Source organism: Ranitomeya imitator, chromosome 3, assembly GCF_032444005.1.
Source record: "Ranitomeya imitator isolate aRanImi1 chromosome 3, aRanImi1.pri, whole genome shotgun sequence".
Taxonomy (NCBI): Eukaryota; Metazoa; Chordata; class Amphibia; order Anura; family Dendrobatidae; genus Ranitomeya; species Ranitomeya imitator.
In genome coordinates, this window is record NC_091284.1 from 808,533,566 (window position 1) to 808,558,180 (window position 24,615).

The 24,615-nt window shown below is 45.3% G+C and overlaps 1 protein-coding gene across 15 annotated transcripts in view; it reads left to right on the plus strand.

Moving 5' to 3' along the window:
• GRM5 (glutamate metabotropic receptor 5) overlaps window positions 1-24,615 on the plus strand; it is a 462,859-nt gene that overhangs the window by 366,268 nt on the left and 71,976 nt on the right. For all 15 annotated transcript variants that reach the window (XM_069759260.1, XM_069759266.1, XM_069759262.1 and 12 more), the window contains exons 5-7: window positions 17,627-17,873; window positions 18,345-18,513; window positions 20,955-21,081. In XM_069759260.1, the coding sequence (XP_069615361.1) occupies window positions 17,627-17,873; window positions 18,345-18,513; window positions 20,955-21,081 (543 nt within the window). The remainder of the gene's footprint in view (window positions 1-17,626; window positions 17,874-18,344; window positions 18,514-20,954; window positions 21,082-24,615) is intronic.

Consider the following 24,615-nt stretch of genomic DNA (forward strand, 5'->3'; position numbering starts at 1 on the left):
AGGGGCATAATACCTGAACAAAGTGAGAGGAGCATGGTACCTGGCCTATAGAAAAGGAGCATGACACCTGAGAAGAGTGGGAGGAGCATGACACCTGAGAAGAGTGGGAGGAGCATGACACCTGAGAAGAGTGGGAGGAGCATGACACCTGAGAAGAGTGGGAGGAGCATGACACCTGAGAAGAGTGGGAGGAGCATGACACCTGAGAAGAGTGGCAGGAGCATGACACCTGAGAAGAGTGGGAGGAGCATGACACCTGAGAAGAGTGGGAGGAGCATGACACCTGAGAATGGTGGCAGGAGCATGACACCTGAGAAGAGTGGAAGGAGCATGACACCTGAGAAGAGTGGGAGGAGCATGACACCTGAGAAGAGTGGCAGGAGCATGACACCTGAGAAGAGTGGGAGGAGCATGACACCTGAGAAGAGTGGCAGGAGCATGACACCTGAGAAGAGTGGGAGGAGCATGACACCTGAGAAGAGTGGGAGGAGCATGACACTTGGGCCTTCAGGGGAGGGGCATAATACCTGAACAAAGTGAGAGGAGCATGGTACCTGGCCTATAGAAAAGGAGCATGACACCTGAGAAGAGTGGGAGGAGCATGACACCTGAGAAGAGTGGGAGGAGCATGACACCTGAGAAGAGTGGGAGGAGCATGACACCTGAGAAGAGTGGGAGGAGCATGACACTTGGGCCTTCAGGGGAGGGGCATAATACCTTAACATAGTAGGAGGAGCATAGTACCTGGCCTATAAAAAAAGGAGCATGACACCTGAGAAGAGTGGGAGGAGCATGACACTTGGGGCTTCAGGGGAGGGGCTTAATACCTGAACAAAGTGAGAGGAGCATGGTACCTGGCCTATAGAAAAGGAGCATGACACCTGAGAAGAGTGGGAGGAGCATGACACCTGAGAAGAGTGGGAGGAGCATGACACCTGAGAAGAGTGGGAGGAGCATGACACCTGAGAAGAGTGGGAGGAGCATGACACCTGAGAAGAGTGGGAGGAGCGTGACACCTGAGAAGAGTGGGAGGAGCATGACACCTGAGAAGAGTGGGAGGAGCATGACACCTGAGAAGAGTGGGAGGAGCATGACACCTGAGAAGAGTGGGAGGAGCATGACACCTGAGAAGAGTGGGAGGAGCATGACACTTGGGCCTTCAGGGGAGGGGCATAATACCTGAACAAAGTGAGAGGAGCATGGTACCTGGCCTATAGAAAAGGAGCATGACACCTGAGAAGAGTGGGAGGAGCATGACACCTGAGAAGAGTGGGAGGAGCATGACACCTGAGAAGAGTGGGAGGAGCCTGACACCTGAGAAGAGTGGGAGGAGCATGACACCTGAGAAGAGTGGGAGGAGCATGACACCTGAGAAGAGTGGGAGGAGCATGACACCTGAGAAGAGTGGGAGGAGCATGACACTTGGGCCTTCAGGGGAGGGGCATAATACCTGAACAAAGTGAGAGGAGCATGGTACCTGGCCTATAGAAAAGGAGCATGACACCTGAGAAGAGTGGCAGGAGCTTGACACCTGAGAAGAGTGGGAGGAGCATGACACCTGAGAAGAGTGGGAGGAGCATGACACCTGAGAAGAGTGGGAGGAGCATGACACCTGAGAAGAGTGGGAGGAGCATGACACCTGAGAAGAGTGGCAGGAGCATGACACCTGAGAAGAGTGGGAGGAGCATGACACCTGAGAAGAGTGGGAGGAGCATGACACTTGGGCCTTCAGGGGAGGGGCATAATACCTGAACAAAGTGAGAGGAGCATGGTACCTGGCCTATAGAAAAGGAGCATGACACCTGAGAAGAGTGGGAGGAGCATGACACCTGAGAAGAGTGGGAGGAGCATGACACCTGAGAAGAGTGGGAGGAGCATGACACCTGAGAAGAGTGGGAGGAGCATGACACCTGAGAAGAGTGGGAGGAGCATGACACCTGAGAAGAGTGGGAGGAGCGTGACACCTGAGAAGAGTGGGAGGAGCATGACACCTGAGAAGAGTGGGAGGAGCATGACACCTGAGAAGAGTGGGAGGAGCATGACACCTGAGAAGAGTGGGAGGAGCATGACACCTGAGAAGAGTGGGAGGAGCATGACACTTGGGCCTTCAGGGGAGGGGCATAATGCCTGAACAAAGTGAGAGGAGCATGGTACCTGGCCTATAGAAAAGGAGCATGACACCTGAGAAGAGTGGGAGGAGCATGACACCTGAGAAGAGTGGGAGGAGCATGACACCTGAGAAGAGTGGGAGGAGCCTGACACCTGAGAAGAGTGGGAGGAGCATGACACTTGGGCCTTCAGGGGAGGGGCATAATACCTGAACAAAGTGAGAGGAGCATGGTACCTGGCCTATAGAAAAGGAGCATGACACCTGAGAAGAGTGGGAGGAGCATGACACCTGAGAAGAGTGGGAGGAGCATGACACCTGAGAAGAGTGGGAGGAGCATGACACCTGAGAAGAGTGGGAGGAGCATGACACCTGAGAAGAGTGGGAGGAGCATGACACCTGAGAAGAGTGGCAGGAGCATGACACCTGAGAAGAGTGGGAGGAGCATGACACCTGAGAAGAGTGGCAGGAGCATGACACCTGAGAAGAGTGGGAGGAGCATGACACCTGAGAAGAGTGGGAGGAGCATGACACTTGGGCCTTCAGGGGAGGGGCATAATACCTGAACAAAGTGAGAGGAGCATGGTACCTGGCCTATAGAAAAGGAGCATGACACCTGAGAAGAGTGGGAGGAGCATGACACCTGAGAAGAGTGGGAGGAGCATGACACCTGAGAAGAGTGGGAGGAGCATGACACCTGAGAAGAGTGGGAGGAGCATGACACTTGGGCCTTCAGGGGAGGGGCATAATACCTTAACATAGTAGGAGGAGCATAGTACCTGGCCTATAAAAAAAGGAGCATGACACCTGAGAAGAGTGGGAGGAGCATGACACTTGGGGCTTCAGGGGAGGGGCTTAATACCTGAACAAAGTGAGAGGAGCATGGTACCTGGCCTATAGAAAAGGAGCATGACACCTGAGAAGAGTGGGAGGAGCATGACACCTGAGAAGAGTGGGAGGAGCATGACACCTGAGAAGAGTGGGAGGAGCATGACACCTGAGAAGAGTGGGAGGAGCATGACACCTGAGAAGAGTGGGAGGAGCGTGACACCTGAGAAGAGTGGGAGGAGCATGACACCTGAGAAGAGTGGGAGGAGCATGACACCTGAGAAGAGTGGGAGGAGCATGACACCTGAGAAGAGTGGGAGGAGCATGACACCTGAGAAGAGTGGGAGGAGCATGACACTTGGGCCTTCAGGGGAGGGGCATAATACCTGAACAAAGTGAGAGGAGCATGGTACCTGGCCTATAGAAAAGGAGCATGACACCTGAGAAGAGTGGGAGGAGCATGACACCTGAGAAGAGTGGGAGGAGCATGACACCTGAGAAGAGTGGGAGGAGCCTGACACCTGAGAAGAGTGGGAGGAGCATGACACCTGAGAAGAGTGGGAGGAGCATGACACCTGAGAAGAGTGGGAGGAGCATGACACCTGAGAAGAGTGGGAGGAGCATGACACCTGAGAAGAGTGGGAGGAGCATGACACTTGGGCCTTCAGGGGAGGGGCATAATACCTTAACATAGTAGGAGGAGCATAGTACCTGGCCTATAAAAAAAGGAGCATGACACCTGAGAAGAGTGGGAGGAGCATGACACTTGGGGCTTCAGGGGAGGGGCTTAATACCTGAACAAAGTGAGAGGAGCATGGTACCTGGCCTATAGAAAGGGAGCATGACACCTGAGAAGAGTGGGAGGAGCATGACACCTGAGAAGAGTGGGAGGAGCATGACACCTGAGAAGAGTGGGAGGAGCATGACACCTGAGAAGAGTGGCAGGAGCGTGACACCTGGGAAGAGTGGGAGGAGCGTGACACCTGAGAAGAGTGGGAGGAGCATGACACCTGAGAAGAGTGGGAGGAGCATGACACCTGAGAAGAGTGGGAGGAGCATGACACCTGAGAAGAGTGGGAGGAGCATGACACCTGAGAAGAGTGGGAGGAGCATGACACTTGGGCCTTCAGGGGAGGGGCATAATACCTGAACAAAGTGAGAGGAGCATGGTACCTGGCCTATAGAAAAGGAGCATGACACCTGAGAAGAGTGGGAGGAGCATGACACCTGAGAAGAGTGGGAGGAGCATGACACCTGAGAAGAGTGGGAGGAGCCTGACACCTGAGAAGAGTGGGAGGAGCATGACACCTGAGAAGAGTGGGAGGAGCATGACACCTGAGAAGAGTGGGAGGAGCATGACACCTGAGAAGAGTGGGAGGAGCATGACACTTGGGCCTTCAGGGGAGGGGCATAATACCTGAACAAAGTGAGAGGAGCATGGTACCTGGCCTATAGAAAAGGAGCATGACACCTGAGAAGAGTGGGAGGAGCTTGACACCTGAGAAGAGTGGGAGGAGCATGACACCTGAGAAGAGTGGGAGGAGCATGACACCTGAGAAGAGTGGGAGGAGCATGACACCTGAGAAGAGTGGGAGGAGCATGACACCTGAGAAGAGTGGCAGGAGCATGACACCTGAGAAGAGTGGGAGGAGCATGACACCTGAGAAGAGTGGGAGGAGCATGACACTTGGGCCTTCAGGGGAGGGGCATAATACCTGAACAAAGTGAGAGGAGCATGGTACCTGGCCTATAGAAAAGGAGCATGACACCTGAGAAGAGTGGGAGGAGCATGACACCTGAGAAGAGTGGGAGGAGCATGACACCTGAGAAGAGTGGGAGGAGCATGACACCTGAGAATAGTGGGAGGAGCATGACACCTGAGTATAGTGGGAGGAGCATGACACCTGAGAAGAGTGGGAGGAGCATGACACCTGAGAAGAGTGGGAGGAGCATGACACCTGAGAAGAGTGGGAGGAGCATGACACCTGAGAAGAGTGGGAGGAGCATGACACCTGAGAAGAGTGGGAGGAGCATGACACCTGAGAAGAGTGGCAGGAGCATGACACCTGAGAAGAGTGGGAGGAGCATGACACCTGAGAAGAGTGGCAGGAGCATGACACCTGAGAATGGTGGCAGGAGCATGACACCTGAGAAGAGTGGGAGGAGCATTACACCTGAGAAGAGAGGCAGGAGCATGACACCTGAGAAGAGTGGGAGGAGCATGACACCTGAGAAGAGTGGGAGGAGCATGACACCTGAGAAGAGTGGCAGGAGCATGACACCTGAGAAGAGTGGGAGGAGCATGACACCTGAGAAGAGTGGCAGGAGCATGACACCTGAGAAGAGTGGCAGGAGCATGACACCTGAGAAGAGTGGGAGGAGCATGACACCTGAGAAGAGTGGGAGGAGCATGACACCTGAGAAGAGTGGGAGGAGCATGACACCTGAGAAGAGTGGGAGGAGCATGACACCTGAGAAGAGTGGCAGGAGCATGACACCTGAGAAGAGTGGGAGGAGCATGACACCTGAGAAGAGTGGGAGGAGCATGACACCTGAGAAGAGTGGGAGGAGCATGACACCTGAGAAGAGTGGCAGGAGCATGACACCTGAGAAGAGTGGGAGGAGCATGACACCTGAGAAGAGTGGGAGGAGCATGACACCTGAGAAGAGTGGCAGGAGCATGACACCTGAGAATGGTGGCAGGAGCATGACACCTGAGAAGAGTGGGAGGAGCATTACACCTGAGAAGAGTGGCAGGAGCATGACACCTGAGAAGAGTGGGAGGAGCATGACACCTAAGAAGAGTGGGAGGAGCATGACACCTGAGAAGAGTGGCAGGAGCATGACACCTGAGAATGGTGGCAGGAGCATGACACCTGAGAAGAGTGGGAGGAGCATTACACCTGAGAAGAGTGGGAGGAGGATTACACCTGAGAAGAGTGGGAGGAGTATGACACCTTTGCAGAGTGGAAGGAACATGACTCTTGGGCCTACAGGGGAGGAGCATAATACCTTAACATAGTAGGAGGAGCATAGTACCTGGCCTATAACATAGTAACATAGTAACATAGTAACATAGTTAGTAAGGCCGAAAAAAGACATTTGTCCATCCAGTTCAGCCTATATTCCATCATAATAAATCCCCAGATCTACGTCCTTCTACAGAACCTAATAATTGTATGATACAATATTGTTCTGCTCCAGGAAGACATCCAGGCCTCTCTTGAACCCCTCGACTGAGTTCGCCATCACCACCTCCTCAGGCAAGCAATTCCAGATTCTCACTGCCCTAACAGTAAAGAATCCTCTTCTATGTTGGTGGAAAAACCTTCTCTCCTCCAGATGCAAAGAATGCCACATTGTGCCCGTCACCTTCCTTGGTATAAACAGATACTCAGCGAGATATTTGTATTGTCCCCTTATATACTTATACATGGTTATTAGATCGCCCCTCAGTCGTCTTTTTTCTAGACTAAATAATCCTAATTTCGCTAATCTATCTGGGTATTGTAGTTCTCCCATCCCCTTTATTAATTTTGTTGCCCTCCTTTGTACTCTCTCTAGTTCCATTATATCCTTCCTGAGCACCGGTGCCCAAAACTGGACACAGTACTCCATGTGCGGTCTAACTAGGGATTTGTACAGAGGCAGTATAATGCTCTCATCATGTGTATCCAGACCTCTTTTAATGCACCCCATGATCCTGTTTGCCTTGGCAGCTGCTGCCTGGCACTGGCTGCTCCAGGTAAGTTTATCATTAACTAGGATCCCCAAGTCCTTCTCCCTGTCAGATTTACCCAGTGGTTTCCCATTCAGTGTGTAATGATGATATTGATTCCTTCTTCCCATGTGTATAACCTTACATTTATCATTGTTAAACCTCATCTGCCACCTTTCAGCCCAAGTTTCCAACTTATCCAGATCCATCTGTAGCAGAATACTATCTTCTCTTGTATTAACTGCTTTACATAGTTTTGTATCATCTGCAAATATCGATATTTTACTGTGTAAACCTTCTACCAGATCATTAATGAATATGTTGAAGAGAACAGGTCCCAATACCGACCCCTGCGGTTCCCACTGGTCACAGCGACCCAGTTAGAGACTATACCATTTATAACCACCCTCTGCTTTCTATCACTAAGCCAGTTACTAACCCATTTACACACATTTTCCCCCAGACCAAGCATTCTCATTTTGTGTACCAACCTCTTGTGCGGCACGGTATCAAACGCTTTGGAAAAATCGAGATATACCACATCCAATGACTCACCGTGGTCCAGCCTATAGCTTACCTCTTCATAAAAACTGATTAGATTGGTTTGACAGGAGCGATTTCTCATAAACCCATGCTGATATGGAGTTAAACAGTTATTCTCATTGAGATAATCCAGAATAACATCCCTCAGAAACCCTTCAAATATTTTACCAACAATAGAGGTTAGACTTACTGGCCTATAATTTCCAGGTTCACTTTTAGAGCCCTTTTTGAATATTGGCACCACATTTGCTATGCGCCAGTCCTGCGGAACAGACCCTGTCGCTATAGAGTCCCTAAAAATAAGAAATAATGGTTTATCTATTACATTACTTAGTTCTCTTAGTACTCGTGGGTGTATGCCATCCGGACCCGGAGATTTATCTATTTTGATCTTATTTAGCCGGTTTCGCACCTCTTCTTGGGTTAAATTGGTGACCCTTAATATAGGGTTTTCATTGTTTCTTGGGATTTCACCTAGCATTTCATTTTCCACCGTGAATACCGTGGAGAAGAAGGTGTTTAATATGTTAGCTTTTTCCTCGTCATCTACAACCATTCTTTCCTCACTATTTTTTAAGGGGCCTACATTTTCAGTTTTTATTCTTTTACTATTGATATAGTTGAACAGTTTGGGATTAGTTTTACTCTCCTTAGCAATGTGCTTCTCTGTTTCCTTTTTGGCAGCTTTAATTAGTTTTTTAGATAAAGTATTTTTCTCCCTATAGTTTTTTAGAGCTTCAATGGTGCCATCCTGCTTTAGTAGTGCAAATGCTTTCTTTTTACTGTTAATTACTATAGAAAAGGAGCATGACATCTAGACAGTGAAGAGGTAGCAAGATACTTGGCACGCAAGGGAGGAGGATGACACCTGGCCCACAGAAAAAGAGCATGAGACTTGGCCTGCAGGGAAGGAATGTGACATCTACCCTGGAGAAGAGGAGCATGACAGTTAGTCTTCAGGGGAGTGGAGGGGAGCATGATACCTGGTTAGAGAGGGGGCAACATGACACCTGGCCTATTGCAAAGGAGCATGACACTGAAGGGAAGGAGCGTGAGACCTACCCTTGAGAAGAGGCACATAACCCCTGGTTAGAGAGGCAGGAGCTTCACAAATGACAAGGTGAAGAGGAGTGTAGCACCTGGGAAGGGAGGGAGAAGAATAACAACTGGCCTAAAGAGAAGGAGCATTTCACAAGGACAGAGAGGGTGGAGCATGACCACTGGTCTTTAGAAAAAGCATAACATCTGGGGTGTAAGGAAGGAGCAAGAAACCTGGTCCGCAGGGGAAGAGCATGACACCTGGGCAGTAAAGAAGAAACATGACATCTGTCCAGCAGGGGAGGAGCATGACACCAGGACGGTAAGGAGGGAGTATGACACCTGGTCCGCAGGGGAGGAGCATGACACAAGGTCAATAAAGAAGAAGCATAACATTTGTCCAGCAGGGGAGGACCATGACATCAGGACAGTAAGGAAAGATCATGACACCTGGTCCACAGAGGAGAAGCATGACACCTTGGGCAGTATAGAACAAACATGACATCTGTCCAGGAGGGGAGGAACATGACACCAGGACAGAAAGGTAGTAGCATTACACCTTACCCGCAGGGAAAGAGCAGGACACTAGGGTAGAGAGGAAGGAGTGTAACAACTAGTTTAAAGGGAATGAGCATGACACTAGCCTAAGTGACAGGAGCATGATACGTGACCATATGGTAAGGAACAAGACACCTCAAACCAAGACTTCTCACCCTGCACCACCTCAAGCCATAGATCTACCACAATGTATCGGTTTGCCCAGGCCAGAAATCAGAAAAAAACTTAGACCTTATAGAATCTTGTGTACCTCTAAATATACGTGTTAGCTCTCCTGATATGACATATTTTCTTGCATTGAGTTGTTCCTGTGTTATTCCTCCTGGAAGCATACAAATAACTTGACCTCTAGACTCGGTCAACGACAGCGTCATGTGACAATGAGTGAAGTACAATTATCCACTGGGAAAATGTTATATCTAGAGCTACTTGGTTATATAGCAGCAAATGAACCAAAATAAACCATGGATTTCATCAAAGCTGGATCATCTTGAAATTTACGCTCTGAAGTCATCGCTGGGAAAACATGTATTGCCCAATAATGTTGTTCTATGTATAGCAGAGGTGTAGCTAGGGTTTTGGTTTGGGTAGGGGTCGAAACTTCTGAGTGAACCCCTATCTGGGTAACCCTGAGTACAACTATGGTGGCGCACCCTAATACTGGATGTAGGAAACCTCAGCAGATGACCGCGCAGTTACTAAAAAAAAATCTCTATATAAAGACCAGCACTGATATTACCGGCATATAGTGACCATATAGTGGTAAATACCAGACCTGCAGAACATATACAGTATAGTTATAGATGGTGACTTAGAGCTGATGTTCTTTCTGATGGAGTCGTTCACATTTCCATACGGCCCAGACCAACACGACAACTTCTCCGGCAAGGACTCATCGTCAGAGATTACAAGAAAAACACATCTGACTTCTCACATTTCCTGCACCATCCCCATCATTCCCCAACCTGCACAAACTTCCCATCCTGCTGATACCCCAATTCTGAGCCGCTGTTGTACTAAGCCTCAGACAGAGGGCACAGGTGAGTGATGGAGCCCATTGTCCTCAACTTTATCTGCATGCTGAGAACACAGATACAGGTGCAATCGGGACAGACCACCAACCTCCCGGGACACCGGGACAGCTTCCTAAACCCACAACCGTCCCGCTGAATTCAAGACAATTGAACATACAGCACGTTGAGGTTAAATAGGACTTGAATTCTGTATATTTTAGGTAATGATGCATGTCCTTTAATACATACATCCCGCAGTGTGTTGTCAATAGGCTAAGAATGCCTGATAAAATGCAGGCACTTTTTTGGATGTTGTATTATGTCACGATAATATTTTTCTTTTAATATTAATGAAATCAGCAAAGAAAAACTATCATCGCTGAGCGTTCGCTTGCATCTGCAGGAATGAGTATCTCCAGCGAGAATAAAAAGTCTTATTGAACATGGAGAAGCCGCCAAGAAATCTGGTCACTAATGAAAGCAACTGCGGTTTATGCACAGTCTGACTTATTGATATTCAGTTTCAAGGATCTTCAACAAAGGGAAATGATAAATGTAGTTTGCTGGGAATACACCATTGTGGAGTAGCTTCAGAACCATTGGATAATTTGTCCTTTAACGACCTCTATACAGAAAGATACTCATCTAAATAATTGTCTGAGTACATGTACACATGATATATGAGAGCTGACATTCCTTATTGTTATCAGTACATTTCTCAAGAAAGGGAAACCAAGTAAAAAATCCTATTTGTATACTGTGCCTTTAAGTAAAAGTGATATAATGTGACTGTGTACATACATTATATTACTGATCCTGTACTGATCCTGCATTATACCCCAGAGGTGCACTCACTATTCTGCTGGTGCAGTCACTGTGTACATACATAACATTACTGATCCTGAGTTACATCCTGTATTACACTCCAGTGCTGCACTCACTATTCTGCTGGTGCAGTCACTGTGTACATACATTACATTACTGATCCCGAGTTAAATCCTGTATTATACTCCAGAGCTGCACTCACTATTCTGCTGATGCAGTCACTGTGTACATACATTACATTACTGATCCTGATTAACCTCCTGTATCATACCCCAGAGCTGCACTTACTATTCTGCTGGTACAGTCACTGTGTACATACATTACATTACTGATCCTCAGTTACATCCTGTATTATACCTCAGAGCTGCACTCACTATACTGCTGGTACAGCCACTGTGTACATACATTACATTACTGATCCTGAGTTACATCCTGTATTATACCCCAGAGCTATACTCACTATTATGCTGGTGCAGTCACTGTGTACATAAATTATATTACTTATCCTGAGTTACATCCTGCATTATACTCCAGAGCTGCACTCACTGTTCTGCTGGTGCAGTCACTGTGTACATTGTTATGGACCTGGTGGTTAGGAGCACCAGGAACGACCTGATGGTTAAACTCACACAAGACAAGCTCTGGGAAGTGGGAACTCTGCTGACAGCAACCCCTAATCCTATCACACAACTAGAAATAGCCGTGGAGCGTACCTAACACGACCTAGACGCCTCTTCACAGCCTAAGAGCTAACTAGCCATAGAAATAGAAAATAAAGCCTACCTTGCCTCAGAGAAATTCCCCAAAGGAAAAGGCAGCCCCCCACATATATTGACTGTGAGTAAAGATGAAAGTCACAAACACAGAAATGAAACAGGTTTCAGCAAAGAGAGGCCCGACTTACTAAACAGACTGAGGATAGGAAAGGTATCTTTGCGGTCAGCACAAAAAACTACAAAAAGACCACGCAGAGTGTGCAAAAAGACCTCCGCACCGACTCACGGTGTGGAGGTGCCACTCTGCATCCCAGAGCTTCCAGCTAGCAAAACAAAATCATGATAGCCAGCTGGACAAGGAAACAATGAACAAATAAATAACTAGCAGGGACTTAGCTTCTGCTGGAGTAGACAGGTCACCAGAACGATCCAAGAGCGAACTGAACCAGTACAAGAACATTGACAGCTGGCATGGAGTAACGATCTGAGTGGAGTTAAATAGAGCAGCCAGCCAAAGAATAAACTACGTCACCTGTGGAAGGAACCTCAGAAGCAGCAGCTCCACTCACAGCCACCAGAGGGAGTCCATGGACAGAACTCGCCGAAGTACCATTCATGACCACAGGAGGGAGTTCGATAACAGAATTCACAACAGTACATACATTACATTACTGATCCTGAGTTAAATCCTGTATTATACCTCAGAGCTGCACTCACTATACTGCTGGTACAGTCACTGTGTACATACATTACATTACTGATCCTGAGTTACATCCTGTATTATACTCCAGAGCTGCACTCACTATTCTGCTGATGCAGTCACTGTGTACATACATTACATTACTGATCCTGATTAACCTCCTGTATTATACCCCAGAGCTGCACTCACTATTCTGCTGGTACAGTCACTGTGTACGTACATTACATTACTGATCCTGAGTTACATCCTGTATTATACCTCAGAGCTGCACTCACTATACTGCTGGTACAGTCACTGTGTACATACATTACATTACTGATCCTGAGTTACATCCTGTATTATACCCCAGAGCTGCACTCACTATTTTGCTGGTACAGTCACTGTGTACATTCATTACATTACTGATCCTGAGTTACATCCTGTATTATACGCCAGAGCTGCACTCACTATTCTGCTGGTGCAGTCACTGTGTACATACATTATATTACTGATCCTGAGTTACCTCCTGCATTATACTCCAGAGCTGCACTCACTATTCTGCTGGTACAGTCACTGTGTACATACATTACATTACTGATCCTGAGTTACCTCCTGCATTATACTCCAGAGCTGCACTCACTATTCTGCTTGTACAGTCACTGTGTACATACATTACATTACTAATCCTGAGTTACATCCTGCATTATACCCCAGAGCTGCACTCACTATTCTGCTGGTGCAGTCACTGTGTACAGACATTACATTACTGATCCTGCACTGATCCCGAGTCACATCCTGTATTATACCCCAGAGCTGCACTCACTATTCTGCTGGTGCAGTCACTGTGTACATACATTACATTACTGATCCTGTACTGATCCTGTGTTACATCCTGTATTATACCCCAGAGCTACACTCACTATTCTGCTGGTGCAGTCACTGTGTACATACATTACATTACTGATCCTGAGTTACCTCCTGTATTATACTCCAGAGCTGCACTCAGTATTCTGCTGGTACAGTCACTGTGTACATACATTACAATACCGATCCTGAGTTACATCCTGCATTATACCCTAGAGCTGCACTCACTATTCTGCTAGTGCAATCACTGTGTACATACATTACATTACTGATCCTGCCCTGATCCCGAGTTACATCCTGTATTATACCCCAGAGCTGCACTCACTATTCTGCTGGTGCAGTCACTGTGTACATACATTACATTACTGATCCTGCCCTGATCCCGAGTTACATCCTGTATTATACCTCAGAGCTGCACTCAGTATTCTGCTGGTACAGTCACTGTGTACATACATTACAATACCGATCCTGAGTTACATCCTGTATTATACCCCAGAGCTGCACTCACTATTCTGCTGGTACCGTCACTGTGTACATACATTACATTACTGATCCTGAGTTACCTCCTGTATTATACCCCAGAGCTGCACTCACTATTCTGCTGCTGGATGATGGATATTCCATCAGCCCCTCCTGCTCTCACTGTTATTAGTGGCAGCAGGTGTTGGCTGATCGGAGCAGTAGTCCCATCAGCTGACAGCAGTGACCGGAGGTAAATTTTATACCTCTGATCACAGCTGTGTGCTCACTCTTTCATTTGACAGCATGGGAACCGCAGCTCTCTGATTGGTGATGGTGATGATTTTACCTCCGATCAGAAGCAGTGCTTGCCGCGCTGTCATGCACATGACAGGGTGGCAAACACTGGATATTCGGGCCCCCCATTCAAGTGAATGATGTCCAGGTTCGGGTTTGAGTCCGGTACTGTTCTGGTACCCAAACCCTTACTTTTTGTATCTGTTCAGCCGATTTCTTTAAAAGGAAATACTACAGGCAATGATTAATCAAATAGTTTTTGTCAGATTTCTGGCATGAAACTGAAATGTGACAACATTTTTGCATATATTTTGCAAGTTTTTGGTAAAAAAAGTGTGGAACTTTGTAATATACATCCAATATGCCAGTCATGAGAAATCCACTATGTTAGCCATATGCAAATCAGGCTGGAAGTGCACTGGGGGTGTCACTGCACTTGCACTTTTTTTTTTTTTACACACCTACAGTGCACTTCCAGTCTTATTTGCACATTGCTTCCATACTGGATTTTCCATGACTAGCACATCAGATCTGTAGTAAAATGGGATCATTTTAATTGGGGGACAAGCTCCTATTAAGTCACTGGAACTCTTTTTCACAAGTAAGAATATGCTGACAGGTTCCCTTTATTGTAAATTTCTGCTCAATGAGTGAGACATGTTGTCATTGAGTTTCTCAGCTTTTGCAATTTCCATTTCCTTCTGCTAATTGCAGTACCAGTGTTCTCCACCAGGGGCAGTATAGCATTTTCATGGACATCAGTACTGCAGCGCTCCTTCATCCAATTTTGCAGATATATTTTTGGGAATGCGCAGAGCTACCAAATGGAATTTCTTCAGAAAAAAATTACACCCCTGACATGACAGACCCTTCATTCAAGTCATGGGGGAAAACTGCACAGATCTGTTTTTCCCTCAAAAAGTGATCCCATCCTTTTAGAGCCCCTCTGCCGGACCAATTAGGCTCGGCCCGAAAGAGTTGAAAACAGTTTTACAGAAGAAATCGAGCGATCAGGTGCTGACTACAAAAAATACAATTTTAGGTCACGACGTGTTTCCCACTGTGAAAATCTAACATGTAACGGATGTGGCGGAGCGGCCTTATCCACAAACAAGGAAGTTAAAAATCAATCAATGAGAAAAGGCGTGGGTGTGACTTGACGCCTACTCACATAGGAGGTTTCCAGGCGTCGCCACAGTCATGTGACGTGGCACAGAAGGAACGTGTCACGGGGTCCTTCTCCGGTACCACACAATCAGCAGAGCCAGCGAAGAGTGAACAATCCCAAGACCTTTATTTAGGCAAAAATAAGAAAGGTCCATATACGATCCACCACAGAAAGGACAAAATAGTCCAGAACACGAATTCAGTTCAGTAACAGGATAAAAGTCCAACAATCCAGCAGAGGATCACATAGTCCATATACTCTTCTTTCTCTCTGAGATGCTGTGAACACATCATCATTCCACACAGGACTGATCTGTTTCTCACCTCCCTGATATTTTAAGTTTCAGTCAATACAGTACTGTGGGGGGGCTGATATCAGATGGCAGCAACATCCATTCATCAATTAGAAAATAACTCCTTCTACAAGAGAACACCATGAAAATAAGTAAAATAGAAATATACACAAAAATGATACCCACATAGCATATCACACCATCACAACCTCTCCCCCCTCATAATAAGTGAGCACGTTATGAGGTCTACACAGACCTCTGGTCTGCTCACTTTAGACCACATTGCTCAATAGTTTATAGTTCCTTGTACAGTGGCAGGGGTTGCAATAATCATGAGCACTTGTCCATAAATTCCCGGGTCCTGGCTTTATGGTCATACCAGGCTTTTTGACTGGACTGGGCCGTACGCTAATATTCATTAGCCAAGGTAGCTAGCTGGGCGAGACGATCTCTGAACTCTAGAATGTAGGGAATGATGGGCGTTCCAGTATTTGCGATATCTCCCTCCAATTGTTCTTTCAGAACAGTGAGAGGCCCACGGACCTTCTGCTCCCACAAAATGACTTTGTAACTTCCCAAAGTCATTTCCAAGGAGGATATCTGCAGGAAGTCCTCCCATAACTCCAATCCAACACAGTCTTTCTCCAAAACCATAATCCAAACATACCAAAGCTCGCTGTATATATTTGTGGACACCCCCCGCCAGGACAATGGGAATTCCCGGGCCTTGGTGAATTGCCTCGGGTCGAACCACACGGGGGTCAGCGATAGTCAGGAACGCCCCCGTGTCTCTAAATCCCGAGACTTTGTATCTATCAATTAAGACATCCTGCAGGTGGCAATGCCGTTGCTCTGTTTCACTCTCCACAAGGAGAAACATGATCCCAGTCATAAGCCTCTCATCAGCCAAATCTGATCTCATGCTTTTCACTGAGGAGGGGCAATATCTCGAAACACGTTTCTGAAAATTGAGATTCTAGTTTTGCTTTAATCCTAACTCATGTGACAAGGCTCGTTAAAGGGTCGATATTGACTTTTAGGATTACTACTTCCAATAGGTGGCACTAGAGTTCAAGTCCTCTTCCTGTATGAAGAGATAATTTGGGTTTTTTATATCTTTTCTATCCCTAAAGAGACTTAGGTAACACTTGACTGTCTGCTGACACCAGGGTAGGAAATTAAATCACATAATGAGGGGAGTCTCACAACTTACCTTCCACAGAAAGTAAGTGCCATAACAGAACTGATACAATCTGACAACAACAATGTAGTAATAATCACTGGTGATACAACGTAGAAACCATACTGGATCAGTTAAAATAGTACAGCGCTTTTACACTGTATTGCTCTAGATCTCATATCATGTCATAACCATTTTTTCATATTATTTTAGACTTACGGTAAGTATGGCATTTCTTAAAAGACCCAGAGATTGTATACTTCAATAAAGGGGTTATCACCTGTTCACAGGATAGATCAATGGGGTCTGACTGATCAGCAAAACCGATAGGGCAAAACGGGAAATTTTTACACTAGTTTGATTGGTGCGTATGTTCGACCGCTGATTCAGCGGGGCACTTTTATCCCTGTATAGATGGTGCGCATGCTTGACCGCTGCTCCAGCGGGGCACTTTTATCCCTGTATGAATGGTAAGCATGCTCAACTGCTTGACTGCTGCTCCAGAGGGGCACTTCTATCCCCGTATGAATGGTAAGTATGCTCAACCGCTGCTCCAGCGGGGCACTTTTATCCTCATATGAATGGTGAGAATGCTTGACCACTGCTCCAGTGGGGCACTTTCATCACCGTATGAATGGTAAGCATGCTCGACCGCTGATCCAGTGTGGCACTTTTATCACCATATGAATGGTGCGCATGCTTGACTGCTGCTCCAGAGGGGCACTTCTATCCCCTTATGAATGGTGAGCATGCTCAACCACTGCTCCAGCGGGCACTTTTATGACAGTATGTGCACATGCTTGACCGCTGCTCCAGCGGGGTACTTTTATGACAGTGTGTGCACATGCTTGACCGCTGCTCCAGCGGGGTACTTTTATGACAGTATGAATGGTAAGCATGCTCGACCGCTGCTCCAGCGAGGCACGTTTATCACTGTATGTATGGTGAGCATGCTCAACCGCTGCTTCAGCGAGGCACTTTTATCATCGTTACTCCAGTGGAGCACTTTTATCCCCGTATAAATTATGTGCATGCTTAACCGTGGCTCCATTTAATTGCTGTGGGGCTGGTAAGGACTGGGCTTTTCCTGGCAGACCCATAGAGAATAAATAGCTTGGCAGTCAAGCAACCAATCTGCTGCTCCATTATATAATGGGGATAAAAGTGATAAAAATTCCTGTTCTGCCAATCCATGAAGATCCCAGCGATCAATAAGTTATTACCTATCCCGCACATATATGATAACTTGTTTTCACCGAAAAAGGCTTTAAGTTATGGACTGTTTGTAGTCAGTCTTGGCCAATACTAGGACTAACCTGCCCCCTCACTTTTGTTTTCCAGCTCGACTATCGTTAACGTATCAGTACGCACAGGATTCCAAAATGGGATTTGTTATCAATGCGATTTACGCCATGGCCTACGGCCTCCATAACATGCAGGTGTCTCTGTGTCCTGGATTTGCCGGCCTTTGCGATGCCATGAAGCCGATAGATGGACAGAAACTCCTGGACTGTATCATGAAGGCGAATTTCACAGGAGTAGCTGGAGACATGATCATGTTTGATGAAAATGGAGATTCTCCCGGAAGGTACGACGTCTGGGGAACACTCACAGATTTCATTTAGACCATTTCAAAATTAATGGGGTTGTCAAAAATGAGAAAACATGGCTGCTTTTTCCAGCGGTGGACTTGTCCATTGGGTGTGTATGGAATTGCAGTGAGGTGAGATGAGCTGCAACGTGTGTTGCGCTTTTATTGAAGAAAGCTGACAGGTGTTTGTTCCTTTGGAAAATCGCTTTAATATACTTAAAGACTTCCACAAGATATGTCTGTTTTTGGGGACCTGCACCTACCTCTAGAATGGGGTACCCCTATCTCTCTCCTGTCTTGAAATGCAGACGATGTGAAGGGAGAGGTGACTTCTATAGAAGTTAAGAAGTTCTATAGATGTTAAGAACCGAGCATCCTCTGGCAGATATCCCGTAAATGTCTAAGATGGGAAATATGCTCTACCAACATGTCCATCGTAACGACCCTTAACATAGTCATTTCTTCTAGATATGAGATCATGAATTTTAAGAAAATGGGAAAAGATTACTTTGATTACATCAATGTTGGAAGCTGGGACAACGGAGAACTAAAGATGGACGATGATGAAATTTGGTCAAGTAAGAATTCCGTCATTAGATCCGTCTGCAGCGAACCCTGCGCCAAGGGACAAATCAAGGTAATGGATCAATGGGACTCATAGTAAAGATGAGGAAAAGGAAATAAATGATTCCCTACTCGAACACAATGAAAATCAGGATCTGTCTATCTCTCTATCTATCCCTTATCTATCTACTATCTATCTATTATTTATCTATCTATCATCTATCTATCTATCTATTATTTATCTATCTATCTATCTATCTATCTATTATCTATCTATCTATCTATTATCTGTATATCTATATATTATCTATCTATCTATCTATCTATCTATCTATCTATCTATCTATCTATTATCTGTCTATTATCTATCTATCCCATATCTATCTACTATCTATTATTTATCTATCTCTCTATCTATTATCTATCATCTATCTACTATATATCTATTATATTTATCTATCTAGCTATCTATCATCTTTCTATCTATCTATCTATCTATCTATCTATCTATCTATCTATCCCTTATCTATCTACTATCTATCTATTATTTATGTATCTATCTATCTATCTATTATCTGTCTATCTATTATCTATCTATCATCTATCTATTATCTATCTATTATCTATCTATCTATCATCTATCTATCTATTATCTATCATCTATCTATCATCTATTATCTGTCTATCTACCGTATCTATCTATTATCTGTCTATCTATTATCTGTCTATATATTATCTATCTATCTATCATCTATCTATCTATCTATCTATCTATCTATCTATCTATCTATCTATCATCTATCTATCTATCTATCTATCTATTATCTATCATCTATCTATCTATCTATTATCTGTCTATATATTATCTATCTATCATCTATCTATCTATCTATCTATCTATCTATCTATCTATCTATCTATCTATCTATCTATCTATTATCTATCATCTATCTATCTATCTATTATCTATCTATCTATTATCTATCTATCTATTATCTGTCCATCTATCTATTATCTATCTATCTATTATCTATCTATCTATCTATTATCTATCTATCTATCTATCTATCTGTCATTCAGTCTGTCTATCAGATCACCAAATAAATGTAAATATGTGACAAAGATAATACGAGTAATCACAAAGTGCAGTTTTTTATGAAGGTCTTTATTATTAAGGGAAAAAGAAATCCAAACTTACTGGGCCCTGTGTGAAAAAGTGATTGCCCCCTAAGCCTAATAATTGGCTGGTCGCCCTTAGCAGCAACAACTGCAATCAAGCATTTGCGATAACTGGCAATGAGTCTTTTACAACGCTCTGGAGGAATTTTGGCCACTCACCTTTGCAGAATTGTTGTAATTCAGCCACATTGGAGGGTTTCCGAGCATGAATCGCCTTTTTAAGGTCATATCACAGCATCTCAGTCGGATTAAGGTCAGGACTTTGACTAGGCCACTCCAAAGTCATAATTTTGTTTTTCTTAAACCATTCAGACGGGGACTTGCTGGTGTGTTTTGGATCATTGTCCTGCTGGATAACCCAAGGGCATTTTGTGTTTACTTGGTAATCTTTGTCTAATATTTACATACGTTTGGTGATCTGAAAGATCTAAAAGTGACAAACATGCAAAAGAATAGGAAATCAGGAAGGGGGGCAAACGCTTTTTCACACAACAGTATCCCATATCTATGTATCTATCTATCTATCTATCTATCTATCTATCTATCTATCTATCTATCTATCTATCTATCTATCTATTAACTATCTATCTATTATCTATCTATTATCTCTCTATCTATCTATTATCTATCTATCTATCTATCTATCTATCTATCTATCATCTATCTATTATCTATCTATCTATCTATTATCTATCTATCTATCTATCTATTATCTATCTATCTATCTATCTATCTATCTATCTATCTATCTACCATCTAAATTTAGACAGTAATGTTACATATTAACACACCAACACCGGAGCTACCGCCTCACCAACTCCGGAGCTACCGCCTCACCAACACCGGAGCTACCGCCTCACCAACACCGGAGCTCCTGCAACCCTCAACCTACTATCTCCTTCCCCAAAATCCTGTAGAATGTAAGCCTGCAAGGGCAGGGTCCTCGCCCCTCTGTATCAGTCCGTCATTGTTAGTTTGTTTACTGTATGTGATATTTGTAACTTGTATGTAACCCCTTCTCATGTACAGCACCATGGAATCAATGGTGCTATATAAATAAATAATAATAATAATAATAATAATAATAATAACATATAATGTATTTTCTGTGATTCTCATGATTTTGCCGCAAATTTAGTAAAAAACTACAATATGACCAAACCCCGTAAACTGACCGTGAGGCCGGATTTGCACATTCATGTCTTGCTGTCCATGGTGACTGGCCTATGAGGTTGGGGGAACCGACGACAGTTCATGAATCACGGAACGTGACACGCTGATGTAGGAATATGGCCTAATGCCGATACTCTGTTTTCCATGCATTCTCATTTTCAGGTCATCCGTAAAGGAGAGGTGAGCTGCTGCTGGACCTGCACCCCCTGCAAAGAAAACGAGATTGTATTTGATGAATACACCTGTAAAGCTTGTGAACTGGGCTCCTGGCCGACTGATGATCTCACAGGTAACTCACAAATTGTTCACTTTGAAGCATTATCTAAGGTCATTCACACATTATAACCAAGTGGCATATCGCCTATTGTGAATGGTGGATCCTGTGTTATCTACTGTATATAGAGGTGTTATCAGTCATTGTACAGGAGGAGGAGGTGAGCTGTGACATCCCCTATTGTGAATGGTGAATCCTGTGTTATCTTCTGTATATAGAGGTGTAATCAGTCATTGTACAGGAGGAGGAGGTGAGCTGTGATATCACCTATTGTGAATGGTGGATCCTGTGTTATCTACTGTATATAGAGGTGTAATCAGTCATTGTACAGGAGGAGGTGAACTGTGATATCACCTATTGTGAATGGTGGATCCTGTGTTATCTACTGTATATAGAGGTGTAATCAGTCATTGTACAGGAGTAGGAGGAGGTGAGCTGTGACATCGCCTATTGTGAATGGTGAATCCTGTGTTATCTACTGTATATAGAGGTGTTATCAGTCATTGTACAGGAGGAGGAGATGAGCTGTGACATCGCCTATTGTGAATGGTGAATCCTGTGTTATCTACTGTATATAGAGGTGTTATCAGTCATTGTACAGGAGGAGGAGATGAGCTGTGACATCGCCTATTGTGAATGGTGAATCCTGTGTTATCTACTGTATATAGAGGTGTTATCAGTCATTCTACAGGAGGAGGAGGTGAGCTGTGACATCCCCTATTGTGAATGGTGGATCCTGTGTTATCTACTGTTTATAGAGGTGTTATCAATCATTGTACAGGAGGAGGAGGTGAGCTGTGACATCACCAATTGTGAATGGTGGATCCTGTGTTATCTACTGTATATAGAGGTGTTATCAGTCATTGTACAGGAGGAGGAGGTGAGCTGTGACATCACCTATTGTGAATGATGGATCCTGTGTTATCTATTGTATATAGAGGTGTTATCAGTCATTGTACAGGAGGAGGAGGTGAGCTGTGACATCCCCTATTGTGAATGGTGGATCCTGTGTTATCTACTGTATATAGAGGTGTTATCAGTCATTGTACAGGAGGAGGTGAGCTGTGACATCACCTATTGTGAATGGTGAATCCTGTGCTATCTACTGTATATAGAGGTGTTATCAGACATTGTACAGGAGGAGGAGGTGAGCTGTGACATCCCCTATTGTGAATGGTGGATCCTGTGTTATCTACTGTATATAGAGTGTTATGAAGGCAATCTAGTAACACAGTGTGCCAGCAGTCAGAGCACATGCAGTGATCTGACAATAACCCAAAAACAATAGAACGAGCTCTGAGACGTGGAATCTCTGTAGACCGCAATACCTGAACCTATCCTAAACACAACTAAAGGCAGCTGTGGATTGCGCCTGACACTACCTATGCAACTCGGCACAGCCTGAGGAACTGACTAGCCTGAAGATAGAAATACAAGCCTGACTTGCCTCAGAGAAATACCCCAAAGGAAAAGGCAGCCCCCCACATATAATGACTGTTAGCAAGATGAAAAGACAAAACGTAGGGATGAAATAGATTCAGCAAAGTGAGGCCCGATATTCTAGATAGAGCGAGGATAGCAAAGAGAACTTTGCAGTCTACAAAAAACCCTAAAGCAAAAAACCACGCAAAGGGGCAAAAAGACCCACCGTGCCGAACTAACGGCACGGCGGTACACCCTTTACGTCTCAGAGCTTCCAGCAAAAGGAATAGACAAGCTGGACAGAAAAAATAGCAACAAAAGCAAGAAGCACTTATCTAAGCAGAGCAGCAGGCAACAGGAAAGATCCAGAAGCTCAGATCCAACACTGGAACATTGACAAGGAGCAAGGAAGACAGAATCAGGTGGGGTTAAATAACAAAGCAGCCAACGAGCTCACCAGAACACCTGAGGGAGGAAGCTCAGAAGCTGCAGTACCAGTTGTGACCACAGGAGTGAATTCAGCCACAGAATTCACAACAGTACCCCCCCCTTGAGGAGGGGTCACCGAACCCTCACCAGAGCCCCCAGGCCGACCAGGATGAGCCACATGAAAGGCACGAACAAGATCTGGAGCATGGACATCAGAGGCAAAAACCCAGGAATTATCTTCCTGAGCATAACCCTTCCATTTAACCAGATACTGGAGTTTCCGTCTAGAAACACAAGAATCCAAAATTTTCTCCACAATATACTCCAATTCCCCCTCCACCAAAACCGGGGCAGGATGCTCAACAGATGGAACCATAGGTGCCACGTATCTCCGCAACAACGACCTATGGAATACATTATGTATGGAAAAGGAGTCTGGGAGGGTCAGACGAAAAGATACAGGATTGAGAATCTCAGAAATCCTATACGGACCAATAAAACGAGGTTTAAATTTAGGAGAGGAAACCTTCATAGGAATATGACGAGAAGATAACCAAACCAGATCCCCAACACGAAGTCGGGGACCCACACGGCGTCTGCGATTAGCGAAAAGTTGAGCCTTCTCCTGGGACAAGGTCAAATTGTCCACTACCTGAGTCCAGATCTGCTGCAACCTGTCCACCACAGAATCCACACCAGGACAGTCCGAAGACTCAACCTGTCCTGAAGAGAAACGAGGATGGAACCCAGAATTGCAGAAAAATGGAGAGACCAAGGTAGCCGAGCTGGCCCGATTATTAAGGGCGAACTCAGCCAACGGCAAAAAGGACACCCAATCATCCTGGTCTGCAGAAACAAAACATCTCAGATATGTTTCCAAGGTCTGATTGGTTCGTTCGGTCTGGCCATTAGTCTGAGGATGGAAAGCCGAGGAAAAAGATAGGTCAATGCCCATTCTACCACAAAAGGCTCGCCAAAACCTTGAAACAAACTGGGAACCTCTGTCAGAAACAATATTCTCAGGAATGCCATGCAAACGAACCACATGCTGGAAGAACAAAGGCACCAAATCAGAGGAGGAAGGCAATTTAACCAAGGGCACCAGATGGACCATTTTAGAAAAGCGATCACAGACCACCCAAATGACTGACATCTTTTGAGAAACGGGAAGGTCAGAAATGAAATCCATCGAAATATGTGTCCAAGGCCTCTTTGGGACCGGCAAGGGCAAAAGCAACCCACTGGCACGTGAACAGCAGGGCTTAGCCCTAGCACAAATCCCACAGGACTGCACAAGAGTACGTACATCCCGTGACAGAGATGGCCACCAGAAGGATCTAGCCATTAACTCTCTGGTACCAAAGATTCCAGGATGACCAGCCAACACCGAACAATGAAGTTCAGAGATAACTTTACTAGTCCACCTATCAGGGACGAACAGTTTCTCCGCCGGACAACGATCAGGTTTATTCGCCTGAAATTTTTGCAACACTCGCCGCAAATCAGGGGAGATAGCAGACACAATGACTCCTTCCTTGAGGATACTCGCCGGCTCAGATGAACCCGGAGAGTCGGGCACAAAACTCCTAGACAGAGCATCCGCCTTCACATTTTTAGAGCCCGGAAGGTACGAAATCACAAAATCGAAGCGGGCAAAAAATAACGACCAACGGGCCTGTCTAGGATTCAAGCGCTTGG